General features: G+C 44.1%; 1 protein-coding gene across 2 annotated transcripts in view; it reads right to left on the reverse strand.

Moving 5' to 3' along the window:
• NEDD9 (neural precursor cell expressed, developmentally down-regulated 9) overlaps nucleotides 1–16,436 on the reverse strand; it is a 174,615-nt gene that overhangs the window by 11,260 nt on the left and 146,919 nt on the right. For both annotated transcript variants that reach the window (XM_012753563.3, XM_012753562.3), the window contains one exon: nucleotides 15,268–15,714. In XM_012753563.3, coding sequence (XP_012609017.2) covers nucleotides 15,268–15,714 — 447 coding nt within the window. The remainder of the gene's footprint in view (nucleotides 1–15,267; nucleotides 15,715–16,436) is intronic.

Below are 16,436 nucleotides of genomic sequence, written 5' to 3' on the forward strand. Positions count from 1 at the left end.
TGAAGGCTTCTACTTTTGGACATTCTCTGCCTCGACCCGTTGCTTGGGCCACTTCTCATGCCAACTGTGTGTTCTCTCCTCGGAGGAAAGTGCTGACTGAGCTGTACCTTACAAAGTCTCTGGTTTTGTGGTTTAGTAAGGCTTTTTCCTCCTGCTTGACACAAGCACACAAAAACTTTTCTACTATCTCTTTTCATTCTGCCTTCCAGAACTACTGAACCTTGGCCTAAGATGTACACCCAGGCCTGGCTAAGGGGGCCTCAAGTTTAGAAGAATTCTTCTGGATGTTTTTACGGTTAGGCATTAAAGGAATTGCTACACAAAGGGCATTTTTAAACTAATTTTCTCAATGAAATCAAATCAGGTTTTTCATTTCCTTTTCCTCTCCGTTTGTTTTTCTTTTCTGCATTCCTTTCATTCTATGTGTTTATTTATAGTTACCAAGGCTTAGCCTTAGGAATTGCCAAACTGACCTCTTAATTCATTAGTGTTGCCGTGAAGGGGCTGAGTTGTGAGCTAGCTCTCCTGGGGCTCTGAGACTGAAGGCCACTGCAACTGCCGCCCCAATTACCCGCAGAGGATTTGCACTTCCCAAATGTGGATTTTCTGTCCTGATGAGGAATCAGATCCTCCTCAGACGTTAAAGTCTCAAGACAGAGACTCTGAGAAGAGCTGTGAAACACGGAAGGGAACACTGTAGACATTTAGAGGAGGGAGAGTCCCTTTAATACGTGGCCAAGGCTAGGTAGGCCCTGGCTGGGTGTGAGCAAAAGTCCAAAGACTGGGGTTATGTTAGTTTTCTCATTAATCTGCTTACATGAAAACAAGAAAACAAACTCGGCTTGCCCCACCCCCCACCCCACTTTGACAGCGGGTGTTTGATTCACCCCGTTTCGAGCCTCAGATCCTGGCAGCAGGGGGTGTTTGGGGAGATGCTGTAGATCCCGTCATGTCTCATAATCGTGAGAGCCATGTGTGCTGAAATTTTAAAGACGAGAATCTGTGTTTGGGGAGCAGGGAAGGCCAGGGAACGCAGAGAACCAACACATGTGGGAGTCGGCCAGTTGGAAGAGAGGCCCGTGGGGTGCTTCACTGACGTTCCACGCATGGGCTCCCTGGGCTTGTCCCTGGGACTCAGCAAGGGTCCTACGTGCAGATGCTTGGGGCCTAGCAGGTGGGGATCGCGGGGAAACAAGCTGGGCTTCAGTGTCGGGGAGACAGAACTCGCATCTTACAGAAAGGAGGTAGACATTGCGCCCTGTGTCATCAGCTTGTTTGAATTTCCAGGGGAAGCCAGAAATCTGGATTATTATGTGAAATCTCCTGGTTTTCAAAATTGGCTCAAATTTTTAAAACAGCATCTCGGCCAAGCTAAACATGTCTCTGGGCCCTAGTCTGCCAGTCTTCATCTTCACTGGTGTGTTTCTGGCCCCTTCCTCAGGACTCGGAACCCTTCTGAAGGCAGGGCCCCAACTCTTCTGCAATTCCAAGCCTTGGCAAGACTGAACTGGTGTTTTCACCAATGCCCTGCACACCCACATATCTGTGCATTTATTCACGGCGTCTCTGTCTAAGATGATCTTTCTTCCATCACAGTCAAACTTTATTCAGTTTTCAAGGCTAGGCTGAATGCATTTCTCCCGTGAAGACTTTCCCAGACAGATAACATTTCTCCCTCCTCGGAACTGGTGGAGCATGTTATCCACACATCTCTATTGGTATCATCACTTGTGGTTTGACAGTTGAGGTGCATCTCATCTCTTCTCTTAGCATTTTAGAGTTGGAGATCATTTCTTATTCATTTAGATGTAAACGGCAGGGCCTAGCACAGTACCTTGAACATAGTAGGTATTGAGCGAATACACTGATGAACTAAAGGAAAACTCAAGGCTATTCTTAAGCAAGATGGTGTGGAGCTCGAGAGGGTACCAAACAATCATCTGCCGCTATAGCATAAGCTCAGTTTCCAGGTAAGCCAGCCCTGCATTGAGTGGACACATGGGACAAGGAATAGAACTGGGCCTCATCAGCCATGCGTGGTAGCGTGGGGCAAGGGAGGGTGGTACCCAAACAGCACAGTGAATGTTAGGTGACGTTGAGAAACCAGAAACCAGAGAAGAATGTACCACCAGTTGGGTGAAACCACTACTGGAGGCCAAGGAGGGCAGCTAGGTGGCATCTGGTTTCCTTTTCCCCAGTGGAGCCTGCATATGGCTCGAACACCTGGGTTCTTCTTAGCCACAAGCAGAAACATATGAGGGAGAGTGTTGGAAAAAAGAAACCTAAATAAACCCTATTTTTTCACCTTGACATCAGAAGGAATATACAGTACAAAGGAATGGGAGTCATGCCAGCTCTAGTTCTGAGGATGGGTGACAGGCTTGTGGTGTGAGAAGCTGGGTGGCAGAGGCCATGGCCCACTGGGTCTTTTGCTCATCAGAAGAATTAGGTCTGAAGAAGGGGTAATTGACAACATAATCTGGACCCAGGCAGAACTGGAGCTAAATCCCAGCTCTACTGCTTACTAGCTAGTAGAACATGACTGTTCTCATTAGCAAAATAGAAATAGTAATAGTTATGTCATAGGCTATTTGTGAGTATTAAATGAGATGAAGTACATAAAAGTGCCTGGCATAGAGTAAAGCCATATAAGCCTTCGCTATTGTTGTTGTAATGCCACCTAGGTTATACAGATTTAACCTTTGGACTTTGACTTCCAGAAATCATGGACTAGGTAATTCAGATTAACCATTCTGCTGAAGACAACTTTAAGAAAATGAAGAAAAGACATAAAAGATCTCAATAACGTTAAGGGTTAAAAGGATAGTAAAGAATTACTAAGTCAAAATTTGAGAGAGAAGGAATTCATAGAGGTAAGGCTGATTTTCCCTGGGGGCATTTGTTGATTTGAAACAGGAGTCTGAGAGGCTCTGCTGTGTTTTTTACAGCTTCTCAGTAAGGGGGAACCTAGGATTTTAGGGCTCACCAAGGTAGGGGACCTTGATAAACCACCCCCCACTTTGGGTTAGAACCCTAAGGACTGCATCCAATAGTAAGGATTGACTGGATGTAAACACACCCTTGCATAAGGTAAAGCCAGGCTTTAAGTCATCAAGGTTGTCCAGAACATCTCAAAGCATGAAGTTAGATTTATGTGTGCATGTGAGGTTGGCAGATAGCACCAAAATTCTCTCTGGAGCTAGAGAACATTTTTATAGGCCTTAAATTATTTCTACAAATATTTTAAAAATACAATGTCCAACACACAATCAAAGATAACCAGGACAGCAGGAGACAATAGGAACAAAACAAACAATAGTCAATTCCTGTTTGCTTTCTAATATGATAAGGATGTTATTTGTATCTTAATGATCACAGATCATGAAACATTCAAAATGTTTTATCATTTAGCCATGGGAGAAAACAAACTGTAATCATTCTTAGGTTTAAGTCAGAAAGAAATTAATCTTCACAAACGTATAAAGTATTCCAAGTGAGGTCCAAAAGGCAATGGGAATTTCAAATCAAAGCAGCAAGTGATAAGATACTTTGGTCATAGAGTTACTTGGGTTCTTTTTTTTCTTTTTGAGACAGAGTCTCGCTTTGTTGCCCAGGCTAGAGTGAGTGTCGTGGCGTCAGCCTAGCTCACAGCAACCTCAAATTCCTGGGCTCAAGCAATCCTGCTGCCTCAGCCTCCCGAGTAGCTGGGACTACAGGCATGCGCCACCATGCCCGGCTAATTTTATATATATATTAGTTGGCCAATTAATTTCTTTCTATTTATAGTAGAGACGGGGGTCTTGCTCTTGCTCAGGCTGGTTTCGAACTCCTGACCTCGAGCAATCTGCCCGCCTCAGCCTCCCAGAGTGCTAGGATTACAGGCGTGAGCCACCCGGCTTGGGTTCTTATTTTACGCTGCTCATATCAGCATTGGCATTATCACAGTTATCACCAGAGCAGCTCAAGACACTCCAGTGGGAAACCTCAGAGAAAATGTGCTTTTGTAAGGCCTAGGGACAAAGATCTTTATCCAAGAGAAAGATGGCAAGGCCCCAAACTCAGGACACTGTAATGAAACTCTCATCAGATGAGGCCTTTTCAGTGGAAGACCACAATCAGAGTTCACCAAGAAGTAGGGCACAATACCCATCTCTCTGGAATGTTTAGAAGCAAAGTCATTTCCTCTCAAGGCAACTTCTGTTCACATGGTGCCACCTGAGCCAAAGCGTCCGCAGGTCTACTTGGGGTGCTTCTTTCCTTGGGCATCTACTTCATCTTCACACAGAACTGGCTCGGTGCCCGCGACTGGGGCAGGCAGCAGCAGCAGAGGCCATTGAGTTGGCAGGGCTTCAGCTTCTCAGCTGCGTGCTGCGAGCTCCATGGAGCACCAAGGGAGGCGGGGAGGAAGCAGGCTGCTGCCATTCATGGGGCAAGTCCCCCTGCCCCCAGCCAGCCTTGGCTCCTGCCGTGTTCTCCTGTGTTTCCTTCTGATGCCAGCCCTGCGGCTCACCTACTCATCATGACTTCTGTCTCTCTCCTCCAACACTCTCTTGTTTTGACTCGAAAAGGCAATGGGGATTTCAAATCAAAGCAGTAAGTGATGAGGTACTTTGGTTCTAGAGTTACTTGGCTTCTTTATGCTGCTCATATCAGCATTGGCACTATCACAGTTATCACCAGAGCAGCTCCCTCCTCCCCTCCTTCCATCGGCTACCAGCAACCCTAAGTAAGAACAGAGCAGTAAAAAAGGAAACAGAAAAATCCTACTCTTTCAAAGAAAGGGTTGGGTGGAGTGGATAAGAGACTGAGATGGGATGGGGAGGAGCACTGGTAACTTCAAAAGCATTGGTCCTGCTCTAGTGACTTATTATTCATAGTTCTACATTGTCATTATCTATATACTTATCTGTCCATCTGTCTATCTTTGTGTCAAAAATTATAAAATCACAAAAATATAATTGTCTATAATTTTAACAAACCTTTTAAAAATAATAAGAAATCCTACTTGGAAGGGGTTTCTTCCAAGAGAATTGTAGGGCACAGGAATTAGGACAGTTTATAATTGTCCTAATAAAATTGTCCTAATTTCTGTGTCCCATAATTCTGTGTCTAAGTACAATCCAAAGCAACATTTGGAACGGTCTGAATTGCACAATCCTTTGCCTCCGATATCTAGACGATGCCTTGATTACTGACCAACGGAGCTGACCCATGAACCTAGCAGAGCAGGGACATGTGTAACCAGCTTCTGGTGTTCAGCCCTAAGGCCTAGCTGGGAATGAGGTAGTCCAGGTGGTGCTCAGGAAACATGATGGGTAATTGACTAGTCGTTACAAAGTGCCCCTGTGCCATAATGATTACAGATTTATAACCTCGCCATTAATAAGACCTAGGAATGTCTCAATTCAAGAGTACGTTTCACTGATTAGCAGTCATATATTGGCATTTTGGGGGGCATATGTGGAAAGTAAAATTAGACTGCTTCCTGTCTATCTCTAATATCCACCCCCGGCAGACTCTGATTTATTTATATTATCTCTCTTTGGGTTTCATGCATTAACAAGAATATTTATATTTCCAAATCGGACTGTTGGAAAGGACTTATTTCACTTAAACACCCTTAAAAAGCATTAACAGAGCCACCACAGTATTTATTAAGTTTTATAATAACCTCTTTGTCTTAAATGAACTATTTGACCCCTTCCCTTTAAAGAAAACCCTAGGAATAGAAACATCACCATTACCACTGCCTGCCCATTATAACTGGGATCCAATTCTCAGAAACTGTAAAGTTATAGAGGTTTGTCTGTTTAAAATCCAAGATTACTAGTTGCTTTTCTATGACCAGAGGAAAAGCCAACCCTGGATTTATTAATTCTCTATAAATTCTCTCTGCCCAGCTTGGGTGTAGCAGTGAGCTCATTTATTTACTCGCATAGCAACAATATAATGAAAACTGAGTCTGGCCTTAAAAATACACCCTCATGAGCCACATCCATGGTTAACCCTTCCTAAATGCTTCTCTTGTGCTCATCAGGATTTTTTTTCCCCCTGTATTTTTGGGAAGTGATTTACTTTCCTTCAAAATCATTTTGTTGCCTGATTTCGTGCTAGAACTAAACCTTTTGCTAGCTACATCTAAATCACAGCCAGCCTCTTTCCCAAAATGAGGACAAAGTCACACAACCTAAAGCTCAGAAGTGGAGCAGTGCTCTTGGGTCACTTTCATTTGACATAGCATTGGGAGGCAAACCACTCCATGGAAACAGTGCCTTGATTGTTCAGCCCCTAGCCTGTCTCCCCCGCTGCTCTCAGGAAGCTCTTTGTGTGGTGAGTGCTAAAGCAATATTTAGTTATAGAGTGACCAAGCGCCAGAGAGCAGCTAGGAGCATTTAACATGAAAGAACATGACGGGAAATGACATCTGGGTTCCTCAAGTGGTTGAGGTCTTTCTCAGGACAAAGCCAAATACAGCCCGTGACAAGTTAGGCACTACAAAGCCATTTTGTATGTCGCATAGACTGAAATGTTCTTTGAATGAAAACTATAAAAGGCACAAGCATTTTGGCTGTTTTCATGTCCAAATAAATTCAACAGGACACTAAGCGCTAAATCTGACGTTCGAAATGGATTTTAGAGAGATGCCCACAGACTGCCCTTTCATGACTATGGAAAGGAGGTAAGGGATGAGAATTTGGGGACCAAAATGCTTATTGGTATTATTTCCTCCTAAATAGGAGACCTTTCATAGCTTAGTGGGGAGAGAAAAAATGCAATGGCTGATGGGGCAAACCACTCATGGGGCAGAACTGGGCGCCAGCTCCCATGGTGGCTGTCATGTGGAGAGATACCAGATCTACAAAATCCTTTGCAAAATCTAAGTGGATTAAACAGAGGAAACTGGGCAGAAAACAATGAGTCCTTGGATAAAATGCTTTCTTAGCTCTCAGTAACAAAGCAAGGATGCGAGTTCTTCATAATGAGGAACTCTCTGGAAGTTTTGGGTGTAGGACCTGCATCTGTCGAGCACCGATTCTTCCTGGCTCAGCACACCCGACCCCACCTGCCTGTGTCCTTGCCCCCTCTTGCCATCTTTGGGCTTGGCTGTCTTTTCAAGGACATTATGTTTCTGGACAGGAAGGTGGGCTGGATCCTAAAGGAAGGATGGGAAGGATTTGCCAATAATTAGGGGTCCAGTTGAAATTGATGTCTATGCTTGAGTGTCTTTTCTTTTTTGAAAAGACTCTTGAGGTCAGGTTATTTCATTAAACATTTCAAGTGATTCGGAGAAAGAATCAGATAAGGATATCCGGATCATAAAATTTTAGCAAAGACCATTAGCGGTCACTCAGCTTAAACTCACCGTTTTACAGTTGAGGGAACTGAAGGGCAGCGAGTTTCTCAGCCTGTTAATGGCAGAGAGGTGAAGGGGACCCTCGGTTAGCTGGGCCAGCAGCAGTCCAGTGTCCTTTCCTCAATGTCCTGTCACCTGTGCTAGGAATTTACCACTTTTCCAATTTCACAAATAGTCTCAAAGAAAATTACTTCCTTAATGAGAAGCACAACTTGAAAGCTTAGTAACTCAAGTTGTAAGGTTCACCATTCACCTGCAAGCCCATTCTGGATGATGTTAACTTAACTTACATCTGGTTAAACAAAGTTATCCATTTGGAGTAAACCGAAGTCCTTTGAAAAGACGGTCTTGCTATACGGCAGAGAAAACCAACATAGACCTGCTCAGGACTTTTGGATCAGCCTGTTCTGAAAGTGATCACTGCAGCTGGGGGGGGGGGACACTTGCAGGGTCCTTAACTCTGATTCCCTCAGGCTACTCCCTGGATTGGAGGGAGGAGCCTGGGGTAAGCAACTTAATCCTTCCTGGCCAACGGGATGCTTTTTAGCACCCCCGTTGCTAATGAAGTGTCTAAATATGCCTTCTTCTTCTAGGGCTTGGCAACATCACCCATTTGCTGGGATGTAAAAATCATTAGCGTTGGAGTCAGACAGACGTGGGCTCAAGATCCATCCGGCCTTTTCGGCAAGTTACTCACTTCTCAGACCTCAGTTCCCTCCTCTGTGGAGAGAAGGCTGTGAGGCTTGTTGAGAGGCTCAGATGACACTATGCCGCTAACGCCCCTAACGTGGAGCCCAGGCTCAAAGGCGCTTGGGGTCACCCCCCTCTCTAGTTCTAAAACTACCCTGCAGAATGAGTTGAAAGCAGTAAGTAACTTAACACCACTAACGGCTGCACAGATCATTGGTGGTAAATTTGAAAACAAAAGCTATTCCTATAAATAACCGGTTCAGGTGTGCCATGCTTTAAGAAAACCAAATATAAAGATTATTCAAATAAATCAGATGTGATGATGACATTGCTAAAGACTTCTTTGCTTCAAAAAACTGATGTGCTATAGGGACTCTTTGAAGAGAAGACTCTTTGGTACTGTTTACTGTTACTGGAGTTTCATCCAACTTCTGAGGAAGGCATGCTGTTCTATTGTGAGGGGCACCTGTCCTCCGTAAACAGGAGTGGCACACCTCTCTAAAAGTTGTTGCGACAACTAGGTTTATGGCTCAACTATTTCGAAGCCAGTGCATTTGATAGCTGACAGTCTCTAGCTCTGCATTTTGTATGATGTATTCAAGCAAGTCTGTATTTAAAGATGTGTTTGACCAATATTAAATCTCAGTTTCATTATGAAATAAAGTAAATAAATTTATTCTTTTCTCTCCCTCACAAAAGAGAGTTATCCACTTTGCTAGACATCAGACTATACACAGTCTCTTACCTATTCACTCTGATAAGCACAGCCTCTTAGCATGAAATCATCGAAAAAGAAGATTCACCTCTCTTTGCTTTGGTGTGGGTTTATAAGAAGTTACTAATGCACTCTTAGAAATATGCATTATCTATGAGCTTTATAACAAAGTGCAACTGAGTTTGAAGGCTTTGGCATTGATCAAACAAAAAGGACCTTTGTTCATTTTTAAGGAGGTGTTACAGTTTGCTCGTTGCATTGGTGTGGGTGACTTGTCTTGGAAAAGACACTTCTCATTTTCAAAGTGAGCTCATAAAACCCTGCTCTTCAAGTGCTGAATGACTTCCAATTTTGTGTAAGATTTAAAATATATCTTGATTCTTCAAGGAAGAGATTTTAGGTGAAAGTTCGGTTCTCCGCATAGCACCCAAAGCCACATATTGAGGAAAACAATTCATTTAAACTAGGATTATCCTTATATAGAGACGCACAACTCTGGGACATAGTTGTACTTCATTGAGTTTGTAAGTGGAGAGACCAGAGGTACTCTTTACCTTGGAAGTATTTTTAGGTGTGTGTGTAGGAAGCACAGAACAAAAGAAAGTGAGATGAAGTCACAGTTTATCTTCTATGGGAGCTTTCATTTCCTCTAAATCTATTTTTTACTTGTTGGTAGACAAGTCATACTGCTAATATATAGCAGTTAGTTGGCTGGTATCTGAGCGTTGCTCTGGGCAACCAGATTTCACAATGCCTCCAATTCCAAGAAAGGAAGTCCCTGGTTCCTTAGCCAACAAGCTAAGAGTGTCTGTGTGTGTACATGTGTGTGTGTGTACGGGTGTGTAGTTTGTGATGACTCAGTGTCTAAGAAGGTACAAACATTGTAGCTAATCTATTTCTGGTTCTTATGTTACCTTTCAGGAATGGGCCTGAAAGATGGGGCTAAAACCTTTGAATCATTTCCTGCCAACGTTTGGCTGTGTTCCATTTTGAAAGGTAGGAAATGGTCCTTAACAATGATGTCATGGGGTCTTGGGAAATCTTAATATGACTTGAGTTTCCTACGTGCCACCTCAAGGCAACACTTGCCCCAGCCTAGCAGGCCATTAAATTTTTGAGGAGCCCATGAGCGCCCTCGAGATCAATGAAATGTACAACGTATTTTGGGACCATAGAGGAGGGAGAGACTGCTGGGTTGCAAAGAGGAAGCTTCACGAGGGAGATGAACCTTGAAGTGGGTTTTACAGACTGACTGAGGCCAAGCACGGTGGCTCCTGCCTGTAATCCTAGCACTCTGGGAGGCTGAGGCAGGAGGATTGCTTGAGGCCAGGAGTTTGAGACCAGCCTGAGCAAGAGTGAGACCCCATCTCCACAAAAAATAGAAAGATTAGCTGGGTGTGGTGGCATGCACCTGTAGTCCCAGCTACTCAGGGGGCTGAGGCAGGAGGATCACTTGAGCCTAAGAGTTGGAGGTTGCAGTGAGCAATGAGGACGCCACTGCACTCCAGTCTGGGCAACAAAGCGAGACTGTGTCTCAAAAAAAAACCCCAAACAAACAAAATTGAAAAAATGACTGATTAGGAGTTCACAGGTAGAAGAGAGGAATAAGGCATTCTAAGTAAATCATAGCATATGCAAAGGAAACTCTGCTCCTCAGTAGAAAATGCCTACTTCTCCTCTTTAGGCAACCATAGAAGAGTTAATCAGTCTTGTTGTCTAACTTGGGCAAAATGCACTGAAGTTAAACCCTCAGACAAGCCCAACTTTACATCAATTATGCTTTGCTTCAGGTGCTCATTTATTGTGTATAGATAGTTACAATTACAGGAAACAGGTGGTGACATTTTCAAAGGCCCTTCAGGGGGGAAATTACTGTATATAATCTGACACCTTTCATACCAGGTGGCAATGAGTTGGACCGTGGGCTTTGAACACTGTGCCATGGTGTATGTGTGATAAGATCAGAGCCACCTTTCAGCTTATGTAGAGGTTAATGCTAATGTTATACTTCGATTCTGGCTCCTACCTTGTTTATTTATTCATTGGGCTGCCTAGAGCAGTCAAGAGGTAGCTATGGCCTCTGCCTTGACAGAGCTTGTAATTCAGCCCCAAACTGATCTTCAAAGGCAGCAAAGCAAGTCTCAATCCAGCAGTTAGAATAAAAGCGACAGGTCTAATAATAAAAGCAGTATCAGAGAAACACATATAATTCCCCATGCAGACCAAGCATGAAATGGATGCATCCAGGTGGCAGTTTCGCTGATCTCTGAAGCAGAGAAATGAGGTTATTTTAGACCTTTGGAGGCCTTCAGCTTTTGGACATTTGGAGACTTCATTCACCCCAAACTATACTCCCATATTAAGGGGAGTTTTTGCTTTTAAAAAATTGAAAGCCTTTTTTCTTCTTTTGTAATTCAGCTTTTCAAATTATTTGACTATGAGTAAGTCCTTTAATTTAGAATTGCCTGTGAGTTTTTGGCAGTCATGACGCATATTTAGAAAGCTTTGCAAAGTGAGAAAAACCTAACCTACAAATTATTTTCAAATGGAATGAAATCGTTATGAGCCCTAAATTTAAAAATTAATGGGGTTGACATGATACTGTTTCTTAGACATTTGTCTAAATGTTTATGAATTTCCATTTTGCAGTTTTTGTGTTTCATATTTTGGAGCCAAAAGACCTTTTATTCAGCTCTTGAACATTCTCGTAGGCCCTGAGCATTTAGCCTACAATGCCTAATGGATAAAACAGCCTTGCACACAAAACCCAGAATGAAAAAGACCAATGAAATTAAGTTGTCAGTGTATATAGTTTCCAGATAACTTTGAGAGTTCTTTTCCACCCTTTGCAGAATTCTTGCAGAACCAGAGAGAGAGCCACATACTCAAAGGGCACATCATATTGCTAGTAATGACGTATTTATACGTTTGGCATATAGCAAGAAACAGGGCTGATGTATTAATAGTTCAAAATAAACTGAGAAAAGAAAGAAAAACAAGGTAAGCACTGCTATGCTAAGCACTGTGCCACTTAATGCTCACTGCAGCCCCACGAGGTGGTTAGGATCATTCCCATTTAGCAGATGAAGAAACCAAGGCTAGGAGAAGGTGACTTGCCAAGGGATACGCAGTTGTGGGGAAACAGAACCCAGAGGCAGCCTACCATGAAGCCCACGGTCCTTCCACGGTTCTCATGCCGTCTCCCTGCTTCCTAAAAGGGTGATTATATGGGGACCTTTCTTTCTCTAAATCCTGATTTAATAAGTGATGAATGTCCTTAGCGTGTGGGATGCAGGAGGGTGGGTAGGGGCTGGAGTTTCCCGGAGAGCAAAGTTGAAGTGACAGAAGGCAAAATTCACTGTCTTATTTGCTTTTTTTTTTTTTTCCTTAAGTGATTCATGAGTAGAAAAAAACTGTGGTTGGATAAAACTTCCGAAGCCCACAGTCTGTGGCAACATCAAGGGAGTTCTGAACTATGGAAAGTCCCGAATCACAGTCATACTGGAACACATCCCAGCCCTTCAGGGTCTCTTGACAGTGTTTCTCAAAGCGTAGTCCTGGCCCCTCCCCAGAACTGTGCGAGGAGCTTGACAAATGCAGAGTCCTGGGCCCCAGCCCAGACCTACGGGGTTAGAGCCTCTGAGGGGATCGACCCGGGAATCTACATTTTAACTCACCTCCTCTACCTCTCTGCGTGGTTCTACGTTCATGAAAATTTTAAAACTACACTTTGGTGGTTCAGAACAAAAGCCTGCTGCCTCCTCATTTTCTTGTTTAATAGCCTTTAAGCACCATAGCGTAAACTACCAGGAATAGCTAGTTCTGGGCTCACCACCATTTTACAGATGGGAAATTAAAAGAGAAAATGAGCAAATTGCTTTATTTAGCAAGTCAGTAAAACTGCCAAAATGAGAACTAAAAAAAAAAAAAAAAGATAAAGCCAGGCCATATCCCCACTGCACTGGGATTATCTCCTGGGGCCTTGGTTTAAGTCACTGGTATGATTCCCACCCACTGAGAAGATCCCATGCCCCGGGGAGATGTTGACAGAGGTTTTTAAAACAGTTGTCTAAAAGGTTAAAATCACCTCTTAGCAGCTAAGCCAGCTCTACTATGAAAGAAAGGGAAGAAGGAAGAGAGAGAGGGAGGGGGAGGAGAGGAAGAGAGAGAGAGAAGAGTGGGGAAGGGAGGGAGGGAAAGGAAGGAGAGGCAAGCTCGGTTCCTGTCCCGTGGGGGTGTGAGCCAGTGGCCCTGGGGACAGTGCAGGGGGCACACAGCCCAGAGACCCGGAGGCACCAAGATGCTTTCAAGGGGTCAGGAGCATGGGGACGCTTGGCATTTGGCAGGGAGGGAGCCAGGACTGCCCCCGCCCCCATCCTGGCCAGGTCACCGGCTCAGCCCTGACTGCGTGCGCGTCAGGCATGCCCTCCGCCCAGCCGCCCGCAGCCCCTGGAAGGGCTGGCAGAGGTCCTTTTCAGAAGCAGGATTCACCTGCCTTTTGCTAAACATAAACTGTCCTACTGGGCGTAGAATTAAAACACCAAAACAAAACGTGAAGCTTGAGTGCCTGAGGGTCACCCTAGCTCCTGGACTTCCACGTGAAGGAAGGCGAGGCCAGCTCTCCGCCCGCTGACGGGCCCAGGAGCAAGTCCGCAGGGCAACTGTGGCGGCGGACGCCATGGGAAGGAGTCTGAGGTTTTACACGTCTCAGACTTGGAACTGAAAAGGTTCAGTCTAAAAAGGAAAACATGTCACCTTGCTGCCAAAATCAACTATGATGAAAGTTTAGAGCCCACCACTCTCAGCCAAGCATTTCCTGTTCTGGCCTCCCCGTCTGCCTCGCGCTGGCTGGGATGAGGGAGAGCTATTTTTAAGGTGCAAACAACCAGGACTAAGAATGAGAGACGTTTCTTATTTATAGTTATGCCTTTCAACTGTTCTTCTCCCCTCTGGAGATAGAGGCCAGGTTTGGTTTTCCCTTTGAATCTAGAATCTCTGGGGGTAAGAAGGACTTTGAAAGGTCATGACTCCATCTGTCGCCTCGAGCCTGGCATGGACCGTTGTCCTGGGCAACCCGGGCCAGAAAGCTCTTCCCCACTCCTTGAGCACGTTGGCTTGTGCAGCACATGTGCTCTTGAGCAGTGTCTGTAAAACCTTCTTTTTACATAAAAGGTGACTTGAAAATGCATTCGTGGTTTTATTTAAAGGAATCCAACAATAAATCTTTTCTTTTTCTTTTTTGTTTTTTCAACAGTGGATTCTAATATCATGCAAATAGATATTCCCTAATTTGCATGGGTTTATAAATTCAGACTTTGTATTATTACAGATTTAACCTGAAGCAGGGCAAATCCATGGTTAGTTAGTCTTCTAGGAGTCAACATGCTCTTTCTGGTATCTAACTGCATGTTTCCTCTTGTAATTCAGGGATATTTTCTTACGCTGTTAAACTGGGTCATTCTTAACACTAACCCTTGTAGAACCCATTGGAATTTGGCAGCAAATGAAAGAGAAAATCCCTCCCTTGATGCACTCACTGGAGCATCATCTTGGTTTTGGCTGTTACTCCCCGTGAGTCCACTGACATTACTTTCTTCACAGCATGAACCCCCCTGGCATTACCATGGTGGCGTATGTCTCCCCCACTGCAACGTAATCATCGCTAGGGCTTTGTTTGCTCTTTAATTCCTCACTGTATCACAACCATCAAAAATATATTAGGATGCTCAACATGCATTATTCAATTAATACATTTCTATTCACCCCAAATTGCTATGGTTTTGGGATTAGGGTGTTGAAGAGCTCCCCACACTTTTTTTTTTTCTTTTCAATTTGATGCCTTCCTAAATCTCTAAGCATCACTATTTTCACCCACTGCCTCAGGCATTATTATAGGAATTACTTAAGGACAGGACGATGACTTCTTTCCAAATTCACTGGTATCTATGTGTTTTAAATGAGTCAAACTTTAAGCTGACAACTCCACAGTAAGAACAAGTTGGCAAGCATGACCTACTCCCAGCTTTCTTGCTGTCTCTATTCCTTTTGGCCCTTTGTCCAGCCACCCCAACTTTTGGCCAAAGGAGCCAAAAGTACAAGCATCACTGGGGGCATGGGGGCATGAGCCAACTTTTGGCCAAAGGAGCCAAAAGTACAAGCATCACTGTGCTTGTACAAGATTTGGTGCCTGTATCACTCAATGAAGAAATAGAAAAGATGGGAAACTATTTGAGCACAAAATCTAGGTCTAGAAGCATATCTCTCAGAAGGATGGAGAAACAATGTGATGATCCATCTGACCCAGAATGACACCAGAACTTATAATGGCTGTGGATCAACAGTATTTGGCATGTTGTGGTTCAAGAAAGTTTTGCTAACTGATGAATGGCAAAATCGTGCAAAAATGATGTCTGAGCTAGGGTACTCGTTATATTTACTTCTTGCAGTTTTAAGTTATTATTTTGGGAACATAAAATAGGAACAAAAATTCAGTCAGTCACTTACTTACCTTTTTACTCAAGTGGGGCCCACTGGGTCCCCCAATGCTTCTCTGTACCGAGGGTGGCACTTGGTATACATCTTGTTCTTGGGTGCCATGGCCAGTGGGTACTTGGTAAATTCCCTGATTTTGGTAGGAGGGTGGCACTTGGTAGATGGTGTCTCGAGGAACAGCCTGTGAGTTTGGCACTTGATAGAGCTTCTGTTGGCCAACAGCCTGGTGCGTCAGTCCGGAAGCAGGCTGGTCGTGACCGGAGGAGGTCTCCTGCACGGGACCAATCAGAAGCTTCACCCGGTTGCCTGGGACGATGCCCTGCCGACCATGTAAGGAGCACAGCCACCAGCCTTCCAGCCCTCCTGTGTTCTGCTCTATGACGGTCAGGATGTCTCCCTTGCGAAAGGCCAGTTCCTCAGCACACTCTGGGACATTGTCATATAAGGCCCTTGCCATAAGATTCTAGGAAGGAAGGAACAGAGGAAAATCATGTCAGAATATTAGCTCAGCCCCTTTAGCACCTAAGGCCCATCCTCTTATGGACAGGAACACTTCCTGGAAAAAGAGAAGAATAAATCTGAACAATGGCCTGTAAGGAGAAAAACAGATGGTGCAGACAAAAGACAGATACATACATACTGTGTCTGCCACCAATGACATCAGACTGCCTCCTTGGAAAAGCTCAAAACACCAGAAGAGTTCTTCCCTCCAGCAGTGGATGCTGTGCCAAGGAATTATGAGCAGCGTAAGAGTTAGAGAACAGCTCACTACACCAAACATTTTTCTTCCTTTTTTAAAAGTGAGCTTAAGGGGGGAAAATATTCCAAGATGGTCAGATGTTGGAATATAAGGGACATGTCTCAATTTTTTTCATATACTGGAAGTAAAAAAGAGTGAAAGAAAATCTCAAAGGACACCCAGTACAAATGGCATTTATATTCGGTGTTGACATGCAAACAAAAGTACACTTATGTGTGCCTTGGCAGGGCTTGAAAAATCTTATTCTCAGATGATCAAGAGGTCCCTGGATATGAGGAGCATCTACAAGCCATGGACATGCCATAATAGTCACCATGGAGCACAGAGTGACAGTGTGACAATGGTCTACATCTCCAGATTCGATGGCAGGAGCTACCAGGAATTTATTAGCACACAGGCAGATGCCAGCTCTTTCACTTTTGGTC

The sequence above is a fragment of the Microcebus murinus genome, chromosome 15 (genome assembly GCF_040939455.1).
Source record: "Microcebus murinus isolate Inina chromosome 15, M.murinus_Inina_mat1.0, whole genome shotgun sequence".
Classification (NCBI taxonomy): domain Eukaryota; kingdom Metazoa; phylum Chordata; class Mammalia; order Primates; family Cheirogaleidae; genus Microcebus; species Microcebus murinus.